The sequence below is a fragment of the Vulpes lagopus genome, chromosome 10, assembly GCF_018345385.1.
Source record: "Vulpes lagopus strain Blue_001 chromosome 10, ASM1834538v1, whole genome shotgun sequence".
Lineage (NCBI taxonomy): Eukaryota > Metazoa > Chordata > Mammalia > Carnivora > Canidae > Vulpes > Vulpes lagopus.
This window is the reverse complement of record NC_054833.1, coordinates 59,634,075-59,650,722: the sequence shown is the minus strand read 5'-3', so window position 1 is coordinate 59,650,722 and position 16,648 is coordinate 59,634,075. Positions and strand designations below refer to the sequence as shown.

General features: G+C 49.3%; 1 protein-coding gene across 5 annotated transcripts in view; it reads left to right on the top strand.

The window, feature by feature from the left end:
- MYH10 (myosin heavy chain 10) overlaps nt 1-16,648 on the top strand; it is a 123,389-nt gene that overhangs the window by 102,457 nt on the left and 4,284 nt on the right. For all 5 annotated transcript variants that reach the window (XM_041770848.1, XM_041770849.1, XM_041770850.1 and 2 more), the window contains 10 exons: nt 1,783-1,887; nt 2,898-3,050; nt 3,457-3,705; nt 4,165-4,377; nt 6,093-6,305; nt 7,643-7,804; nt 10,956-11,084; nt 14,362-14,450; nt 15,193-15,316; nt 15,399-15,607. In XM_041770848.1, the coding sequence (XP_041626782.1) occupies nt 1,783-1,887; nt 2,898-3,050; nt 3,457-3,705; nt 4,165-4,377; nt 6,093-6,305; nt 7,643-7,804; nt 10,956-11,084; nt 14,362-14,450; nt 15,193-15,316; nt 15,399-15,607 (1,646 nt within the window). The remainder of the gene's footprint in view (nt 1-1,782; nt 1,888-2,897; nt 3,051-3,456; nt 3,706-4,164; nt 4,378-6,092; nt 6,306-7,642; nt 7,805-10,955; nt 11,085-14,361; nt 14,451-15,192; nt 15,317-15,398; nt 15,608-16,648) is intronic.

Sequence of the window (16,648 nt, the reverse complement as noted above, 5' to 3'; positions counted from 1 at the left end):
TCGTGCAGCCAGTGGAAGGCAAGGAGTGATGTACGTTACGTGTTGCTGTGCTAAAAACAGGTTGCTGACCATGACTGATAACTAGGACCAGCCATGGTTTGGGGACTCACTGGGCGACTCCTGCTCACGGCTGTATTTCTGCCAGTGAAAGGACCCAAAGCAAATCCATAAAGGGGGAAAGGTGGGGGACCCTGAGGAAGCCTGGTGCGAGCTCCAGCCCTCCAGCAGGCAGGCCTACCCTGCGCCCCATTCCTCCAGCAGCAGCTGGGACAGTGTGCCTGGGAAGTGCCATCTCCCGGGGAAGCTCGAGGAAACTCTGCCCCGTGATTCGGGTGGGGGGGCCTACGGGGCGGCCCCCCCGGCCTGACACTCCCAACACGTCAGGCTCCCAGAGGGAAGCAGGTGCTCAGGATAACACCGTGTTTACACAAGCCACTCCGGCACACTGAGCCACTCTATTTTAGGGAATGGTAGGCGCTTTCTGGAAGTCGTAAGTTCCCAGCCGCGAGCCATGGGCCAACGTCCCAAGCAGGCCTTTCTAAGGAGAGCAGCCTCCAGCCGCCTCAGTTAACTCTTTCCTGCACACGCGTGCCCCGAGATAACGTGTGAGGTCATGCATGCGCTCTCGCCTATCCAGAAAGGTGTTTTCGAGAGAGATGTTCAACAGTGTTACAAACCATCGTCATGTGTTACCATGTATGGGGCGGGGAGGCCATGGTGCCCCAGGCACACGCCCTTCAATCCTCACGTCATCCCCCACGGTGAGTCTGGAAGGGTCAAGGAAGCTGAGGAGCACGCCACCCTCTGGCGACTCCCCAAGCGGTTCACAGAACCAGAGCTGAAGGCTGGAGGTCTCGGTTGAGTACAGAGCCCTTACAACTATGTTGCTGCCAAGACTGTGGACACCTGGGCTCTCCAAAGGATGTCGTTAAAATGAGCAGAAACAGAAATGTCATTGGCTTGAATCACGTGTGTAGATATGTTCTCCGTGCACCTCCCCTTTGCTGATATGACCAGAGGACAACCCAGAGTGAGGGGTACCCCCCCCCCGTCTGTGCCAAGCACCTCCCCTTCTCCCCAGTCCTGACAGCGCTCACAAAGATTACAGAAGGTCGTATGCTATGGTGATTGGGGGCGGAGAGGATTTTTACCACATTACTCATGAAATCTGACCATTAGAAATAGCTAAATATTCACAAAAATGCACATCACCAGATTCTTAAGCTTACAAAGTACTTTAGACTAAATACTGGGAGTTAAACTTTGACTCTAATCAAGTTTTCAAATTGTATAAGAAAGTGACTGCACCGGCCACCCAACACAGGGTTCATGCGTCTTAGTGTGAAAAAGGACCAAAACGCAACACCTGCTCATCTTAGAGCCTCTTCACGCAGCAAGGCAACCACTGGGAGGGTTTAGTGTACTTTCTGTCTCTTTGTGATAAAACAGCAAGATGCTAACCGGGGTTAGAACACACTCCATCCATGTGTGGGCTCTGCCACTGGAACTCTTCCCCCCGCCCTGCCCTGCCCCGCCCCGCCCCGGTCCTTTCCACAGAGACTCAAAGGTTGTCCCTCGGCGGCTGGTGCCGTGCCTGCCGCCTTGGGCGCGCGGCTGGGGGAAGCAGGCCCCCCAGTGATGGAAGTCCTCCTTGATGGGGTTTGGCAGCTGCGGGATCGCCCCTCCTCCCTCGATCCTGCTCTGTTCGTGTGCATGTAAGAGCAGTGGTTCTGGACCCTTTCTATGTGCTTACTCGTGAATTGAATCTTTTACTCCTCACAGAATGAACTGGACAATGTCTCAAGTCTTCTGGAAGAAGCAGAGAAGAAGGGCATTAAGTTTGCTAAGGACGCAGCTAGTCTTGAGTCTCAACTACAGGACACTCAGGTATCCCAGGCGGGGTAAGGGCCCTGATACCAGCTGCAGCGGTTCTGGGTGGCAGCTCTGGCTGGCCTTGCCTGGGGTATGGTTCACTGAGCGTGGTCCTACTGCACGCACAAGTACTGCTGCCCACTTTAAATAAGACTATTTTGTTGTGGTTGAAATCTGACTACCCCGACTGAACAAAGAGTCCCTTTCGTAAAAGGACAGGTTAAAGCTTGCTAAGTCATACTGTTAAATCTCATACCGAAACATTCACTGAGGAATGATTGTCTTTAAGCCTGAGAGAAGTTAGGATAGTGACTGATACAAAAATAATGTAGTACCTGGAGTCTGACATCTTATTTTTATTACATTTTCTAATTTGATATGAATGTTTATTTGCTATGTGCTGGGGACATGGGGGTCAGAAATCTCAGACAAACAAGTCCAGTGTCACTGGGGCTTAGGCTGTGACAAGGCACATCCTGGACCACACAGAAAGCCCCGTGTGCGCTTTTGGAAACTTTCAAGTCTGAAAGTCATGGGAACAATACATTCGCATTGACATATTAGAAAAATGAGCCTGGCAAAAAGCATAAAGGACAGACGATTGAGGGGTGTCCCGAATCTAGAGGTTACCATGGTGAGAAATGCCAAGTGTCTGAACTCTGAGGGGCAGGAGTGGAGAGGAAGGTTTGCCCGGAGCTCAGAGATGCAGGAGGCGTGGATGCGGTCGCCGTTGCTCGACAGCCAGGTCAGAGTGGTATTTCTGTTCAGGGCATTTATAAAATGATCCTGTGTGGTTTTGAATCCTTTCTGTCTCTTCACATCCCTGGGTATTTCTGGGACACTGAGGCTCTCTGGTTTTTGTGACATGAATTTTTTTTTTTTAAATAGAGGTGTTAAAATAAATAGATGATTGATAGATAGATAGATAGATAGATAGATAGATAGATAGATGGATGGATGATAGATAGAGTTTCTGTTTTGGTGACTAATGTAACCTCAGTGTTGGCCTCTGTGACAACAAACAGGAGCTCCTTCAGGAGGAGACCCGCCAGAAGCTGAACCTGAGCAGCCGCATCCGGCAGCTAGAGGAGGAGAAGAACAGTCTCCAGGAGCAGCAGGAGGAGGAGGAGGAGGCCAGGAAAAACCTGGAAAAGCAGGTGTTGGTGCTGCAGTCCCAGGTACGTGTGTCCCCCTGGGTGGCCGCGGCAGCCTAGATGTGCGTCTCTAGCCACCGAGGTTTCACACTGTCTCCTCCACTGGGGACAGTTAACCAGGTTGTCCTAAATTAAGCACATTAAGGGGTTTTTCCCTTGAACCAGCCAAATGCTGATACTACACCAGTCATGGCATTGGAAGTGTCCAAAATAAAGTCCTAGGACGGCGTCCACTGTTTAAACCACTCATCCCCTTCTAGATCATTAGCTAAGAAATTCAGTTACAGTCGAAGAGTCATTGACTCAAAACCCCACAGCGGTGATTTGCAGTTCTTTTCACAAAATATCGAAAACTCGTTTTCTCTTTCTCCCTTGCCTGTAAAAATCAACGGGGTTGTTGAATGTACATCTCTCCTCACGGAAAACCTAGCTCGCCGATACCAAGAAGAAGGTAGATGATGACTTAGGAACCATCGAGAGCTTAGAAGAAGCCAGAAAGAAGCTTCTGAAAGACGTGGAGGCCCTGGGCCAGCGCCTGGAGGAGAAGGCTCTGGCCTATGACAAGCTGGAGAAGACCAAGAACCGCCTGCAGCAGGAGCTCGACGACCTGACGGTGGACCTAGATCACCAGCGCCAGATCGCTTCCAACTTGGAGAAGAAGCAGAAGAAGTTTGACCAGGTGGGTCCTCTGCGTCCATGTTCAGGCTCCATGGCCAGTGCCACGTGGTCTCCTCCTGGCAGAGCTCTCCCTTTGGTTCTTTTGGTTTAAGATAATCTTATTCGGGGGGGGCCCTAGGGGGCTCAGTCAGGGAAGCGTCTGCCTTTGGCTCAGGTCATGATCCCAGGATCCTGGGATCAAGCCCCAGATTGGGCTCCCTGCTCTGCAGGGAGTCTGCTTCTGCCTCTGCCCCAACCTTTACTTGTTCTCTGTCTCTCTAAAATAAATAAATAAAATAATCTTATTCAGAAGCTGCACATATTTATAGAAAGTCGGAAAAGGAGAAAAGCAAAGAGAACTAAGAGCCCACCCCTAATCTGACGGTACTGTGCTCAGCAATAAGTCAGACACAGGGTGAGGCAGAAGGGGTTCTCGTGCCGTTTAGAGCGTTCCTGACATTTCCCAATGCCATCCCCACAGCTGCTGGCAGAGGAGAAGAACATCTCCGCCCGCTATGCAGAAGAGCGAGACCGTGCAGAGGCAGAGGCCAGGGAGAAGGAAACCAAAGCCCTGTCCCTGGCCCGAGCCCTCGAGGAGGCCCTGGAGACCAAGGAAGAGTTTGAGAGACAGAACAAGCAGCTGCGGGCAGACATGGAGGACCTGATAAGCTCTAAGGATGACGTGGGGAAGAACGTGAGTGTCCATAGGGACCGGTCCTCAGAAGGGGCACAGGGGGGCCTCACCCAGCAGCGGAGCAGCCTGGGAGGACCCGGGCCTGTGCATAAGGATGGGAGCGCCATCTTCTGGGATGTGTGGCCTGTTCTGGGTTCTCAGTGCCAAAGCCAGATTGGAGTTCTTGTTTGTTCTTGTCACATCCTGGGCCCACCCTGCCCTACCCTGCGCCCTGGCAGGGGACGTGGAAGCAAGGATGTCACAGCAGTTACCAGCACGAGTACCAGGGATCCCTCAGATCGAGGGCAGCGGGCACCTGGGGAGGAGCCTGTGGCAACAGCTTTCTCCCAGACCACCATCTTCCCCGAAGGCTTCAGATGTTTTGGGGACTCATTCAGGGTCTGAAGGTTTCTGTGATACCGCCCTCCCCCTGGGACACATGCCACAAGAGCTGTGATCACTTCTCTGTGCCCCACGTCCCTCCCTTAGGTGTTGAGGATGGCCAGGCCAGGCCTCAGCTCAGAAACAGGTTTGGGGCTTGGCTCTTCACCCAGTTCCCGTTCTCGGCAGGAGAAGCCACTTTACCTCTCGAGCCCAGGTTTGCTCATCTGCCGGCTGGACATTACACTCCCCCTATTTCACAACACTATGGCACATATGCTTTGAAAACATCAAGTCTCCTTTTCATGGGATGTGGGCTCTCTGACCACGTCCTAAAGGGGGAAGACCATCCTAACTTCCCGTTGGGTCTCCTGCAGCCCAGGGGATCAGCCCCCTGGACAAGAGGCCACCTACAGCAGAAATGGCTGTGATTACACAGTAAAATATAGAGGAAGAACTCCACAGTTGCTTTCATTGTTTTGGGATTTGTTTTTTTTTTTTTTAATCAAGCAAGCTCTCTGCCCAACATAAGGCTTGAACTCACAACCCTGAGGTCAAGAGCCAGCCAGGTGCTCTGTTGTTTTCTTCTTCCCTTAGTCATTCACTAGACTAATCAACAGTCACACATTAATTCCACACACATTTCTTTTGAGAAGCACCAGACCCTGAGGAGACCTGCAGGGCTGCCTCATGCCAGGCGTCTGTCCCGTTGCTGCATGAGAACTGGCGCAGCCATGAACCCCCAAGGGGAAGCACAGCACCTGCACCTGCTACCTCCAGGGTGTCTCTGGGGTGGATGAGAGGGGACGTGGGGTGGAAGCGGTAGATGGAGGTTGGTGATGAGGATCTTTGCCCAGAGAAAGCCCAGGCCTGTGTTACCTGTATGCTGCTTCACGGGCCTACACCTTAATATGTAAAAGCTTCCACGTGCATTTTTGGTACGAGCCATCTTGCCCAGAGCAAGACGGGACATACCGTAGCACCTTTCACACACTGACAGCAGGCAGGTGGCCATTCTGCAGACCAGCACCTCTGACATTGCACTCCTCTCATTGTTCTTTGGCTCCCAGAGCTCACTGGGCCTCAGGGTCACTGGAGAATTGCTCTTGATTACAGAGCACGTCAGTAAAGAGCTCCCTACTGTTCTCTAATGGCTTACTCCAAAATGAGGAGGAGCGGAGGCTGGAGCAGGATAGGGAAGGACCGTGATGTGTGGGGAAGCTGGCCTGGGAGGGACCAGAGCGGCCTTCGTGCCGTGTGGGGGCTTCTAACCGAAGACGACACAGATGGCTGTCCTAGTCCTTGTCTATGGCTCTGCCAGGGTCATCTCTTCCCTGCTGTGTCCCATGGTCCAGGTGCACGAGCTTGAAAAATCGAAGCGGGCCCTGGAGCAACAGGTGGAGGAGATGAGGACACAGCTGGAAGAGCTGGAGGACGAGCTTCAGGCCACAGAAGACGCCAAGCTTCGCCTGGAAGTCAACATGCAGGCCATGAAGGCCCAGTTTGAGAGGGACTTACAAACCAGGGACGAGCAGAATGAAGAGAAGAAGCGGCTCCTGGTTAAGCAGGTAGGTGGGAGGAAGCATGGTCTTGGGAATGGGAACATGTTTGTTCTCGAAGTCTGCCTGTGGGTCAATGTCTTGTCCATTCATGTCAGAACATGTTAGCAGAAGTAAAACTAATTTAGTCGATCATTTGATTATTCTTTAAAATTTAGCTTACTTGTTCTTGATTTCCTGTTTCCCAAACACCACCAGTGATGCTTACAAGCCAGAATGTTTACCGCTTATTCCATACTCCTCAGTGGGATCCCCAGAGGATACATAGTACAGTTCCAATTCTTGGTTGCAAACATGTGGGTAAAGGAGAGAAGCCATACACACCTGATGAGGGGTCTCCACTTTTCTGAAGGTGACATCACATGTCCTCATGAAATCACTTTGAAAAGGAAAAAAAGCCAGATGATTCTTTTTTTTTTTTTTTTTGGTTTTGGTTTTGGTTTTAAAAATGTTGCTGGGCACTTACAATTTTGTATACTTTTCTGAATGTAGGTCTAATTTCTAAGTTCACTTTTAAAAACAAATTATGGATATTTTGGCAGTCCTTTGAAGTTCGTGGTGTCAAATCTTGGATCTGGGATAGATTTGTTGTTTTCATTGTACTGATATTTAATATATTAACCATTTATTGCTCGATAACTAATTACCTCAGACTTAGTGACTTAGAGCAGAACTCACTTAACTCCCAGTTTCTGTGGGTCCAGAATTCTGAATTGATGTGGCAGGGTGCATTGTCTGAAGGCCTGACTTGGCCCAGAAGCCCGGCATCCAGGCTGGCTGTCCACCCCCACCCCCCCACCGGGGTCCTGGCCTGAGACCCCAGCTCCCTGCCACATGGGCCTCTCTATAGGTCACCTGAGTGCCCCCACAGGAAACCACCCCGAGAAAATATCTCCCGGTGACCATGAAGGAGGGCACATGATATGATGAGCACTGGGTGTGATATAAGACTAATGATTCACTGACCTACCTCCAAAACCAATAATACGTTATATGTTAATTAACTAAATTCAAATAAAACTTTTTAAAAATACGAAGAAAGAAAAACAAAGAAAATGAAAATGTCTCCGAGCTTTCACCTGTATGGTGTCACCTTGTCTGTGACCTTGAAACCAAGGACTCTGCCTTCCCATGTGCCCTCATGGGTAGGCTGTGGGAACGGTGCATATGAGGCGCCACTGTTTAAAGACCTCCCTGAACACAGTTCAGCTGTTATTATTATTCCATTAATAATACCTACTTGGCAGTAGGGAGCCCCCCACAGTAACCCTCTGTAGTGACAGGCTGCCTGGCCCCATGAGGGGACACCTGGGTCCCAGCAGGCCTAACCTGATGCCACCCACCAGGTGCGGGAGCTGGAGGCAGAGCTGGAAGATGAGCGGAAGCAGCGGGCGCTGGCGGTCGCTTCTAAAAAGAAACTGGAAATAGACCTGAAGGACCTTGAAGCCCAGATTGAGGCTGCGAACAAAGCGCGGGACGAAGTGATCAAGCAGCTTCGCAAGCTTCAGGTATGTGTGGCCGCGTCCTTGAGGGTGTCCCGTGGCCCTGTGGGGACCAAGCCTGTGACCTGGGCCGTGGCTTGGGACAAAGGCTGGAAGGACCACAGTGCATCTGTCGTGTCTGCAGGATGTGCGTGGCCCCACCTAGCAGGTCCTGGACAGAGCAGGGGGTCACACAGCATCCACGGGGGGGAGGGGGGGGAGGAGGGGGGGGTCAAGCTTTCAGGGCTCCAAACAGCCCCCGGTGACAATGTGGAGCCACCCGGGAGGAAGGTGGCTTTGGCCATGAGCTTCAGTCCTCTTCCCAGTCTGATTTCATCGGCACTTCTGCTACTTGAATGCTGTGCCAGCTGTCACTATCATGATGTCAAGGTGATTTCTAGGATAACTCCCAGTTCCTGGCAGGATGTCATGGGCCCTCTCTCGTAAAAGGCACAGCTTCTCTGGGGGGACACTGGTCATTTGTGACAAACGCTTTAGAAAACATCCATTTCTCTGACTGTGGTGATTCCACATCTTAAGAATGTGTTCTAGCAAAATACAGAGATGAGAAGAAGTATTTTTATACAAAGATCAGAGCTGAAATGTATTTGACCACCAGGCATTTCGATGCTGGGGAGGACACGGCGATAGAGCCTGAGTGAGGAAGCAGCGTAGGGCAGCTTTGCTCAAGCCCACACACGTGTATATTAAAAAAAAAAAAAAAAAAAAGGAAAACCTTTAAAAGGAAAAGTCAACTCTGGATAATGGGTTCAGAAGTAATTTATTTGCTTCCTTCTACTTTTTAAAAAAGCTTAAGTACAAAGCTTTTATTTGGATGAGATAATTACAAAGGTTATGAAGCACCTGGTAGAGAACATCAGTTAGGCTGTATTTACATCACGGCTTTAGGGAGATGTAATTCACAGGCCGTGCGACCTACCTATTTAAAGTATTTTGAGTATATTTTAGTATATTCACAGGACTGTACAGACTCACCACTAAGTTTGGACATTCTGACTCCCTTGAAAAGAAACCCTGTGCCATTAGCTGTCCCCCCCCCACCATGGTCTGCTGCGTCCAGCGCTGATCAACCACAAATCCACTTTGTCGCTCTAGATTTGCCTGAGCTGGACATCCATATAAATGGAATCCTAGCAAACGTGGCTTTGCGGACTGGCTGCTTTGCCTCCGTGTGCTGTAGCCTGAATGAGTGCTTTGTTCCTTTTTATTACTGAAGAATATTCCATTGTATGGATGCACCACATTTCCATGCATCAGCTATGGCCATTTGGGTTGGCTTTTCAGCTACTAAGAATACTGCTGCTGTGAGCATTCATGAACATTTGTGTGGACACGTGCTTTCAATCCTCGGGTATGCCCGTACCTACGAGTGGAGGTGCTGGGTTATATGGTGATTCTGTTTAACCTTGAGGAACGGCCAGACCTTTCCACGGCGACTGTCCCGTTTTAGTATGAGGACTCCAGTGTCGCTACATCCTCACCAGTATTTGTTCTTGCCCATCTTTTATAGTCATCCCAGTGGGCGTGAAGTGGTATTTCATTGTAGTTTTAATTTGCGTTTCCCTAAGGACTGATGACAAACATCTTTTCATGTGCTTCTGCCCATTATCTTATTTGGGAAAAATATCTTTCAACCCTCTGCTCGTCTCAATTGATTTCTTTAATAAACAGAGTTGTGATGTATCTGTATGTATTCTGGATGCTTCTTGTGAAATTGAATGGTCTTGGCATTCCTGTCAAAAATCTACTGACATAGACTTAGGTGTTTATTTCTGGACTCCGTTCTATTCCATTGATCTCTGTGTCTTTCCTTAGACCAGAATCACAGTCTTGATTGCTGTGGCTCTGTAAGTTTTGAAATTGGGAAATGTGACTCTCTAGCTTTATTCTTTTTTCAAGATTGTTTAGCTGTTCCTTATAATTCCATATGAATTTTAGGATCAACTTGTCAATTTCTGTAATGAGAGGGAAAGGAAGCCAGCTTGAATGTTGATAATGTGTTGACTTAGGTGGACTGATTTGGAAAGGACCACCATCTTAACAGTATTGTCCTCCAGGGCATGAACATAATGATCCTTCCAGTTATTTAGCGGTTCTTTTTTCAGTGATATTTTGTATCTTTGGTGTGCAAGTCAGATACTACTTTAACTAAATTTATACCTAAATATTTTACTGGTTTTGATGCTTATCAGGGTGGGTGACTGCTTTCCTAATTTTTTGAATGTTTATAGTGTATGGAAATACAATTGATTTTTGTATACTGATCTTGTATCTTATAACCTTGCTGGATTCCTTAGGATGTTCAGTATACCAGATCATATTATCAGCAAATCAAGCTGGTTATTTTTGCCTAAAGCCTTTCTAATCTGGATGTCTTTTTTTTGGTCTTGTCTTGATGTAATTACTTTGACAAGACTCTCCACGATAGTGTTAAACAAAAGTGGCAAAGTCAGACATTCCTGCTTCGTTGTTGATCTTAGGAGGAAAGCATTCAGTCTTTGAACCACTAAGTATGATATTAGCTAGGGTTTGTTTTTTCAAGATTGTATTTATTTATGAGAGAGAGAGAGGCAGAGGGAGAAGCAGGCTCCATGCAGGGAGCCCGACATGGGACTCAATCCCAGGTCTCCAGGATCGGGCCCTGGGCTGAAGGCGGCGCTAAACCACTGAGCCACCCGGGCTGCCCTAGCTAGGGTTTTTTGTGGTTGCCATTTATCAGAGTTAAAGGAAATCTATTTATTTCCTTAAGTGTTTTTATAATGAAAGGGTGTTTTAGATTTTGTCCAGTGCTGCCTCTGCATTTTTGAGATGATCCTACAGCTATACTAATTCATTTTTAGGTTTTGCATTCCTCAGATAAATCCTACTTGGATGTTGGGATATAATGGTATATAAATATACAGTGTAATTCTTTTTTATATGCTCATGGATTCAGTTTGCTGTTATGTTCGTAATTTGTTGTGGGATTTGCTGAGGATTTTTGCATCCATGTTCATAAGGGATATTATTCTAAATGTTTTCGTGTAATACCTTCATCATTTCCATTTATTTTTATGTTTCCAATGGCTATATATTACTTTTACAATCTGAAAAAAAATACATGTTTAAAATCTAACAATGAAAACTACTCTAAAACCTTCTTCCCACTTAATTTTAGGCTCAGATGAAGGATTACCAACGTGAATTAGAAGAAGCTCGTGCATCCCGGGATGAGATTTTTGCTCAATCCAAAGAGAGTGAAAAGAAACTGAAGAGTCTGGAAGCAGAAATCCTTCAATTGCAGGAGGTTGGTGTACTTATTCATCCATTTATTCAAAAAATATTTACCCGTCAGCCCCAGTGGCGCAGCAGTTTAGCACCGCCTGCAGCCCAGGGTTTGATCCTGGGGACCCTGGATCAAGTCCCACATCGGGCTCCCTGCGTGGAGCCTGCTTCTCCCTCTGCCTGTGCCTCTGCCCCTCTCTCTCTCTCTGTGTCTCTATGAATAAATAAATAAAATCTTTAAAAAATATATATATTTACCCCTTAAAATTTCTCCAGGGGCAAGGAAATACGTGTCACTGTCTTTATAGCCTAGTATACAATTTCACTGCCCATTTGTAATAAGATACTGGACCATCTTACCACTCAGTCCAGCCTATGACACTGCTCATATACAATTCTCTACCTGACCAAAGGCTGAGGCTTGGATTAGTACTTGCTCAGGCAACTTTCCAGGCCTCGTTCCGTGTGTAAACAAAGGCAGTGGTGTTTCTGTAGTTTAGGTAAGCATCAGGACTGTTAACTCTAATCTTAGTGTCCTGAGATGGCCCTGTTTATGCATATGATGCTTACAAGGGGAAAAGTAGGTTTCATTGAGTTCCTAAGTGAATCATCTTGTGATGGATTCTTTCGTTTATCTCGTTTGTAAGTTCTCAGGAAGAGGGACTAAAGAAGGGATACAGAGGGTCTGGGGTTCTATCCATGGTGGGCACACCAGAACACATACACACATTATAATGGTTTTATTGAGGTTAACTGACATACAAAGGAACTGTACATATTCAATGTGTACACACATTTCTGTATAAACAGTGATCAACATTTATTCCAATTGAGAAAGATAAAAGCAACTCAAGTTGAGATATGATTACGAATTAATATGAGAAAAAAGCTACCACCATCTAGAAATGTTGGATTTGGTGTTAGCAAAGACAACTGTAAATGAGGGGTAGACCTTGCAAGAAAGGAAGGGAATTCCCTCAGTGTTCGGAATGGAAGGAACTGAAGACCAGGTGAGTAAACACTGAGCAGACCCTTGGCTTCCTCCAAGAGGCAGCTTTTGGTTTGGATCCTTCTTTATTTCCAATTTCATTGATTTTTTTCTCCCCTCTTGTCTTTATTTCCTTTGAATCTTTTTTTTCTGACTTCTTGAGTTGCACACATTAATTTTTTAGGCTTTTCTCGTCTCATTCTCCTAGAACACTGGAAATTCCTCTCCTGTGTTCACTGTGTCCTGCAAAAATCTGTGCTCTCATTGCCATCTTTTAAATTTTTAAAAAAGATTTATTTTAGAGAGTGAGAGGTGGATGGGGCAGAGGGAGAGAATCTGAAGCAGACTCCTCATTGAGTACAGAGCCTGATGTGGGACTTGATCCCACGACTCAGAGATCACCCACTCAACTGCTCAACCAACTGAACCACCCAGGTGCCCCTAGTTCTAAATTTTTCTAATTTCAATGATGGTTTCTTCTTTATTCCATGAATAGTCTAAAAGTGTGGTATAAGCTTCCAATATGTGACTTTTGGGTTTGTTTTTTGTTTGGTTTTGTTTTTTGCTTTTCATAGCTGGTTTCCGTTTTATTGCATCATGGCTAAGAATATTGAGAGCAGAGCAGCGTTAGGGCCTAGCATGTGGTCCATCTTTAAAAATACTCCAAGTGCTTAAAAGAATATGCATTCCTCAGCAAAAGTAGATGCTCATGATAGAGCTTACAGGGCTACACACACAGGGGACGGGGCCCTGAGGGCCAGGGCACTGCCTCTGTACCCAAGCCCAGCAGCAACGCAGCCTCTTCAGAAAGTGTGTATTCCAGGCCTTCAGACAGGGGTTTGCTGCAAGAGGGAGAAGCCATCCCACAGAGAAAGCAAGCCCCACCCTTCCCTCCACCTCCCTCTCTTTTTCTCTCTCTCTCTCTCTCCCCCCAGACCCCTTTGTCCTTCAGCTCACAGGCCCCAGGCTCCTCCCCTCTCTCTTGTCTGCAGCTCACCCAGCAGGTGGACAGGAAGGGCACCTTGCTAGGCCCGGGAGGATGGAACACCTAAGGCCGGCCCTTGGGTCAGGCCCAGAGCATCCTACCAGCTGCCCTCACAGTCAGGCTCACTCTGTCCCACGTGCAAGGGCCTCTGGCCTACATCCTGGGCACTAATGTAACCTGCATGCCATGCACACAGGTGAAATCCTTTTTATGCAGCCCTGCCCCACAGGCATCTTAAAGCTGTACCCTTGTCAAATAGAGATCTTTTGGGAGGGCTAGCTGCAGGGGAAGAGGCACCAGATAGGGAGGTGTCAGGACCCCGACTCTCCGCTGTCGACCAGCCTTAGACTTGGCAAGCCACTTCATCCATACGCTCATGGAAATGGTACTCTCTTGGGAACCCTGGGTGGCGCAGCGGTTTAGCACCTTCCTTTGGCCTAGGGCGTGATCCTGGAGACCCGGGATCAAATCCCACGTCGGACTCCCGGTGCATGGAGCCTGCTTCTCCCTCTGCCTATGTCTCTGCCTCTCTCTCTCTGTGTGACTATCATAAATAAACAAAAATTTAAAAAAAAAAAAAAAAAAAATTTAAAAAAAAAAAAAAGGAAATGGTACTCTCACATCCTGAGAGTAGCTCTGCCTTTACCCATGGGTGGTGAGAAATGTGCCCTGGCTGCTTCCTGGGGCAGGTCCTCTTTCCAAACAAATCCATGGAAGGGCTGCCACAGGGCCATTCTTCCTGCAGAACTGGCAGGTGCAGAACCGTGTGTCCTGCACCCCCTCCATGCCTTTTTGGGAGGCGGCCCTGCTCACCGCAAAGCCCGAGGCCTCACACTCGCCCCCCTCCTCCTCACAGGCACTGTGATCCTGACTGTGCCGCACAACGGCCCAGTTTCCTGGGGCCTTTGATGTTTCTGGTCTAACTAGTGTCCTTCCTCCAAACTGTATGACCCGTGTATCCGTGTATGTGATAGAGTCATGCCAAGACCATGAGCTGGTCTAGTTCTGGGTTTGAATAAAGTTCATGCTCAGTCTGTGATTAAGAAACCCCAGCTTTCTCAGGAGGGCAGGAATAAAGCTGTCTCTTAAATTGGAAGTGACAGCAAAGCACTTACACAGACCAGGACTCCCCTCTGGGGTCAGTTTTTCATAGGATGTTGACAAGAGCACACTGCCTGGCTGGCTGGCTTCGTTTCTCAAATCTAACAGCAGCTTGAGGTACAGAGTGAGCTGGATCCACGGAGGCTGCAGCCAGCAGGGCAAGGTCAGACCTCACCATGGAGTAGATGCTTCACCAGAGCTTCAATCCCGTCTCGTCTTCCTTAGGAACTGGCCTCATCTGAGCGAGCGCGCCGCCACGCCGAGCAGGAGAGAGATGAGCTGGCTGACGAGATCGCCAACAGCGCCTCTGGCAAGTGAGTCTCCCGGCAGCCAGTGGGCCAGGGCGGGCGAGAGACCTGGAGCAGTCCCATCTGTCCTCTTGGGCACCTGTGGTCTGTCCCCCTTGGGGCATGCCCACCGCCCCCGGGGAAAGGCAGGCGATCAGACATCTGGAAGTCAGGTTGGTCTGCTCCTCTGTTCCAAGTCTGGGCAAAGAGGATGCTGGGCTTCCAAACTGCCTTGAGCACAACCCAGTAGGTCACACCCCCGCGGGTCAGTCATTCCCACACTAGGCGGGAAGGAAATACACCTGAAACTAACCCAGTTAAGTCTTCACCCTCCAGGTCATTCGGTTTGGCAAGCAGATCCCTTAAGACCAACATCCCTTGTGTAGCCTGGATGAGGGCTGACGTTTTATCTCAGTGCACTGGAAACCCAGTGGAATCTAAGCTAGGGCGTACTGGGGTCACTTTGCCCTTGTGGAAGGTCACCATGGCCGCTGTCTGCAGAGGGCAGATGGAGTGCAGCAGGGAGGCCAGCTGGAAGGGGACCGAGGTGGTCCAGCGCGAAGTGACAGAGCCCTCACTAGCATTGGAGGCTTGGAAGTGTCATCACCAGGACTTGCTGACGGGCTGGGGGACGGGAGCAGGGGGAAAGTCAACAATCAAGAATGATGCTGGTGTGGAGCAGCCCCCCTGCATCCCCCACCCCACCCCCAACCCCCAGGCCGGGCAGACCCAGTGTTGAGTCATCTCCCTCTCTTCCTGCCCCGGCCAGGTCTGCACTGCTGGATGAGAAGCGGCGTCTGGAGGCACGGATCGCGCAGCTGGAGGAGGAGCTGGAAGAGGAGCAGAGCAACATGGAGCTGCTCAATGACCGCTTCCGCAAGACCACGCTGCAGGTGGCCCGCGCAGCGGCCTGTCGCCTGGGAAGGGCTGTGGTGCCCGCCGGCCCAAGTGACTAAACCCGGCTCTCCTCTCCAGGTGGACACGCTGAACGCCGAGCTCGCGGCTGAGCGCAGCGCCGCCCAGAAAAGTGACAACGCACGCCAGCAGCTAGAGCGGCAGAACAAGGAGCTGAAGGCCAAGCTGCAGGAACTGGAGGGCGCCGTGAAGTCCAAGTTCAAGGCTACCATCTCCGCCCTGGAAGCCAAGATTGGGCAGCTAGAGGAGCAGCTGGAGCAGGAAGCCAAGTAAGAGGGTCTTGCTGTCGTAAACCCAAACTTCCTGCATCTGCTGCAGGCCAGGTCCGGGCTGAGCCTGTGAGTCAGACACAACCCACACTCCGCGGCCCTGCAAGGGCTCCCTTAGCCTGGGAAGCTACGACAGGGACAGACGTACCCAGAACGGGAGACTGAGGTGTTGTGAGCCCTTAGGGATGGCTGGCTCACCTGCGGGCTAACCCTACTGTGCCCTTGACCTCCTTGGGTGCCAGAGGTGCTCTCCCCAGTCAATGTCCCAAGTGGCTGACATCACACGAAATGCTACAGCTGGTTGGCAGAGAGGAAATGCAGTTTGACCAAACAGCTTTTCTTCTCCTATAGGAAAGGACTGCCCGGCATTTCCCGTTGTGTTGTAGTAAAGCATCTGGAGAGCTGCACAGGCAGCTCTAGAGGCCACTGACCCCACCCTGGGTTAGAGCAGAGCTTCACGTTTGCCCTCCCGATGGGCAGCTGGGGGCCCAGGATTGCAGGGCCCCCAGCATCCACCCAGGCCCCGCTTCCTCAGTCTCCCACTCTGCAGACCCCACTGCACTCAGAGAATAGGGCTTATTCGCCGTCACAGTCATTGTGACCTACCCTTTCCAGCCAACTGCAGGGACTGGCCATTCTTGGTAACATTTGAGAAGGAACAAAAAAGACTGTTTTCCGTAGCACTAAGTTCCTTCTCTTCGGCATGGCCAGCGTGGGCCTTTCAGGAAGCATGCTTACTTGCTTGGCTTTAACTAAACAGGGAGTGTGAGATTTTTTTTTTTTTTCTGTTTCATCAGTAGCTGCGACAGCCCATGAATTTTAACCTAAAACAGTTAACAAATCGGTTTGTTTGGGTTTCCATGCTAAAAAGTTAGGTAATGAGAGTGACTAATTATGGTTTTTATCCGCAGAAGATTTGAATATATAGGCAGGTAGCTTATTTTAAAAAAAAAAAAAGATTTTGAGAGAGTGAAGGAGACCAAGCGGATGAGCAGGGGGAGGAAGAAGCAGACTCCCCACTGAGCAGGGAGCCCAACGCAG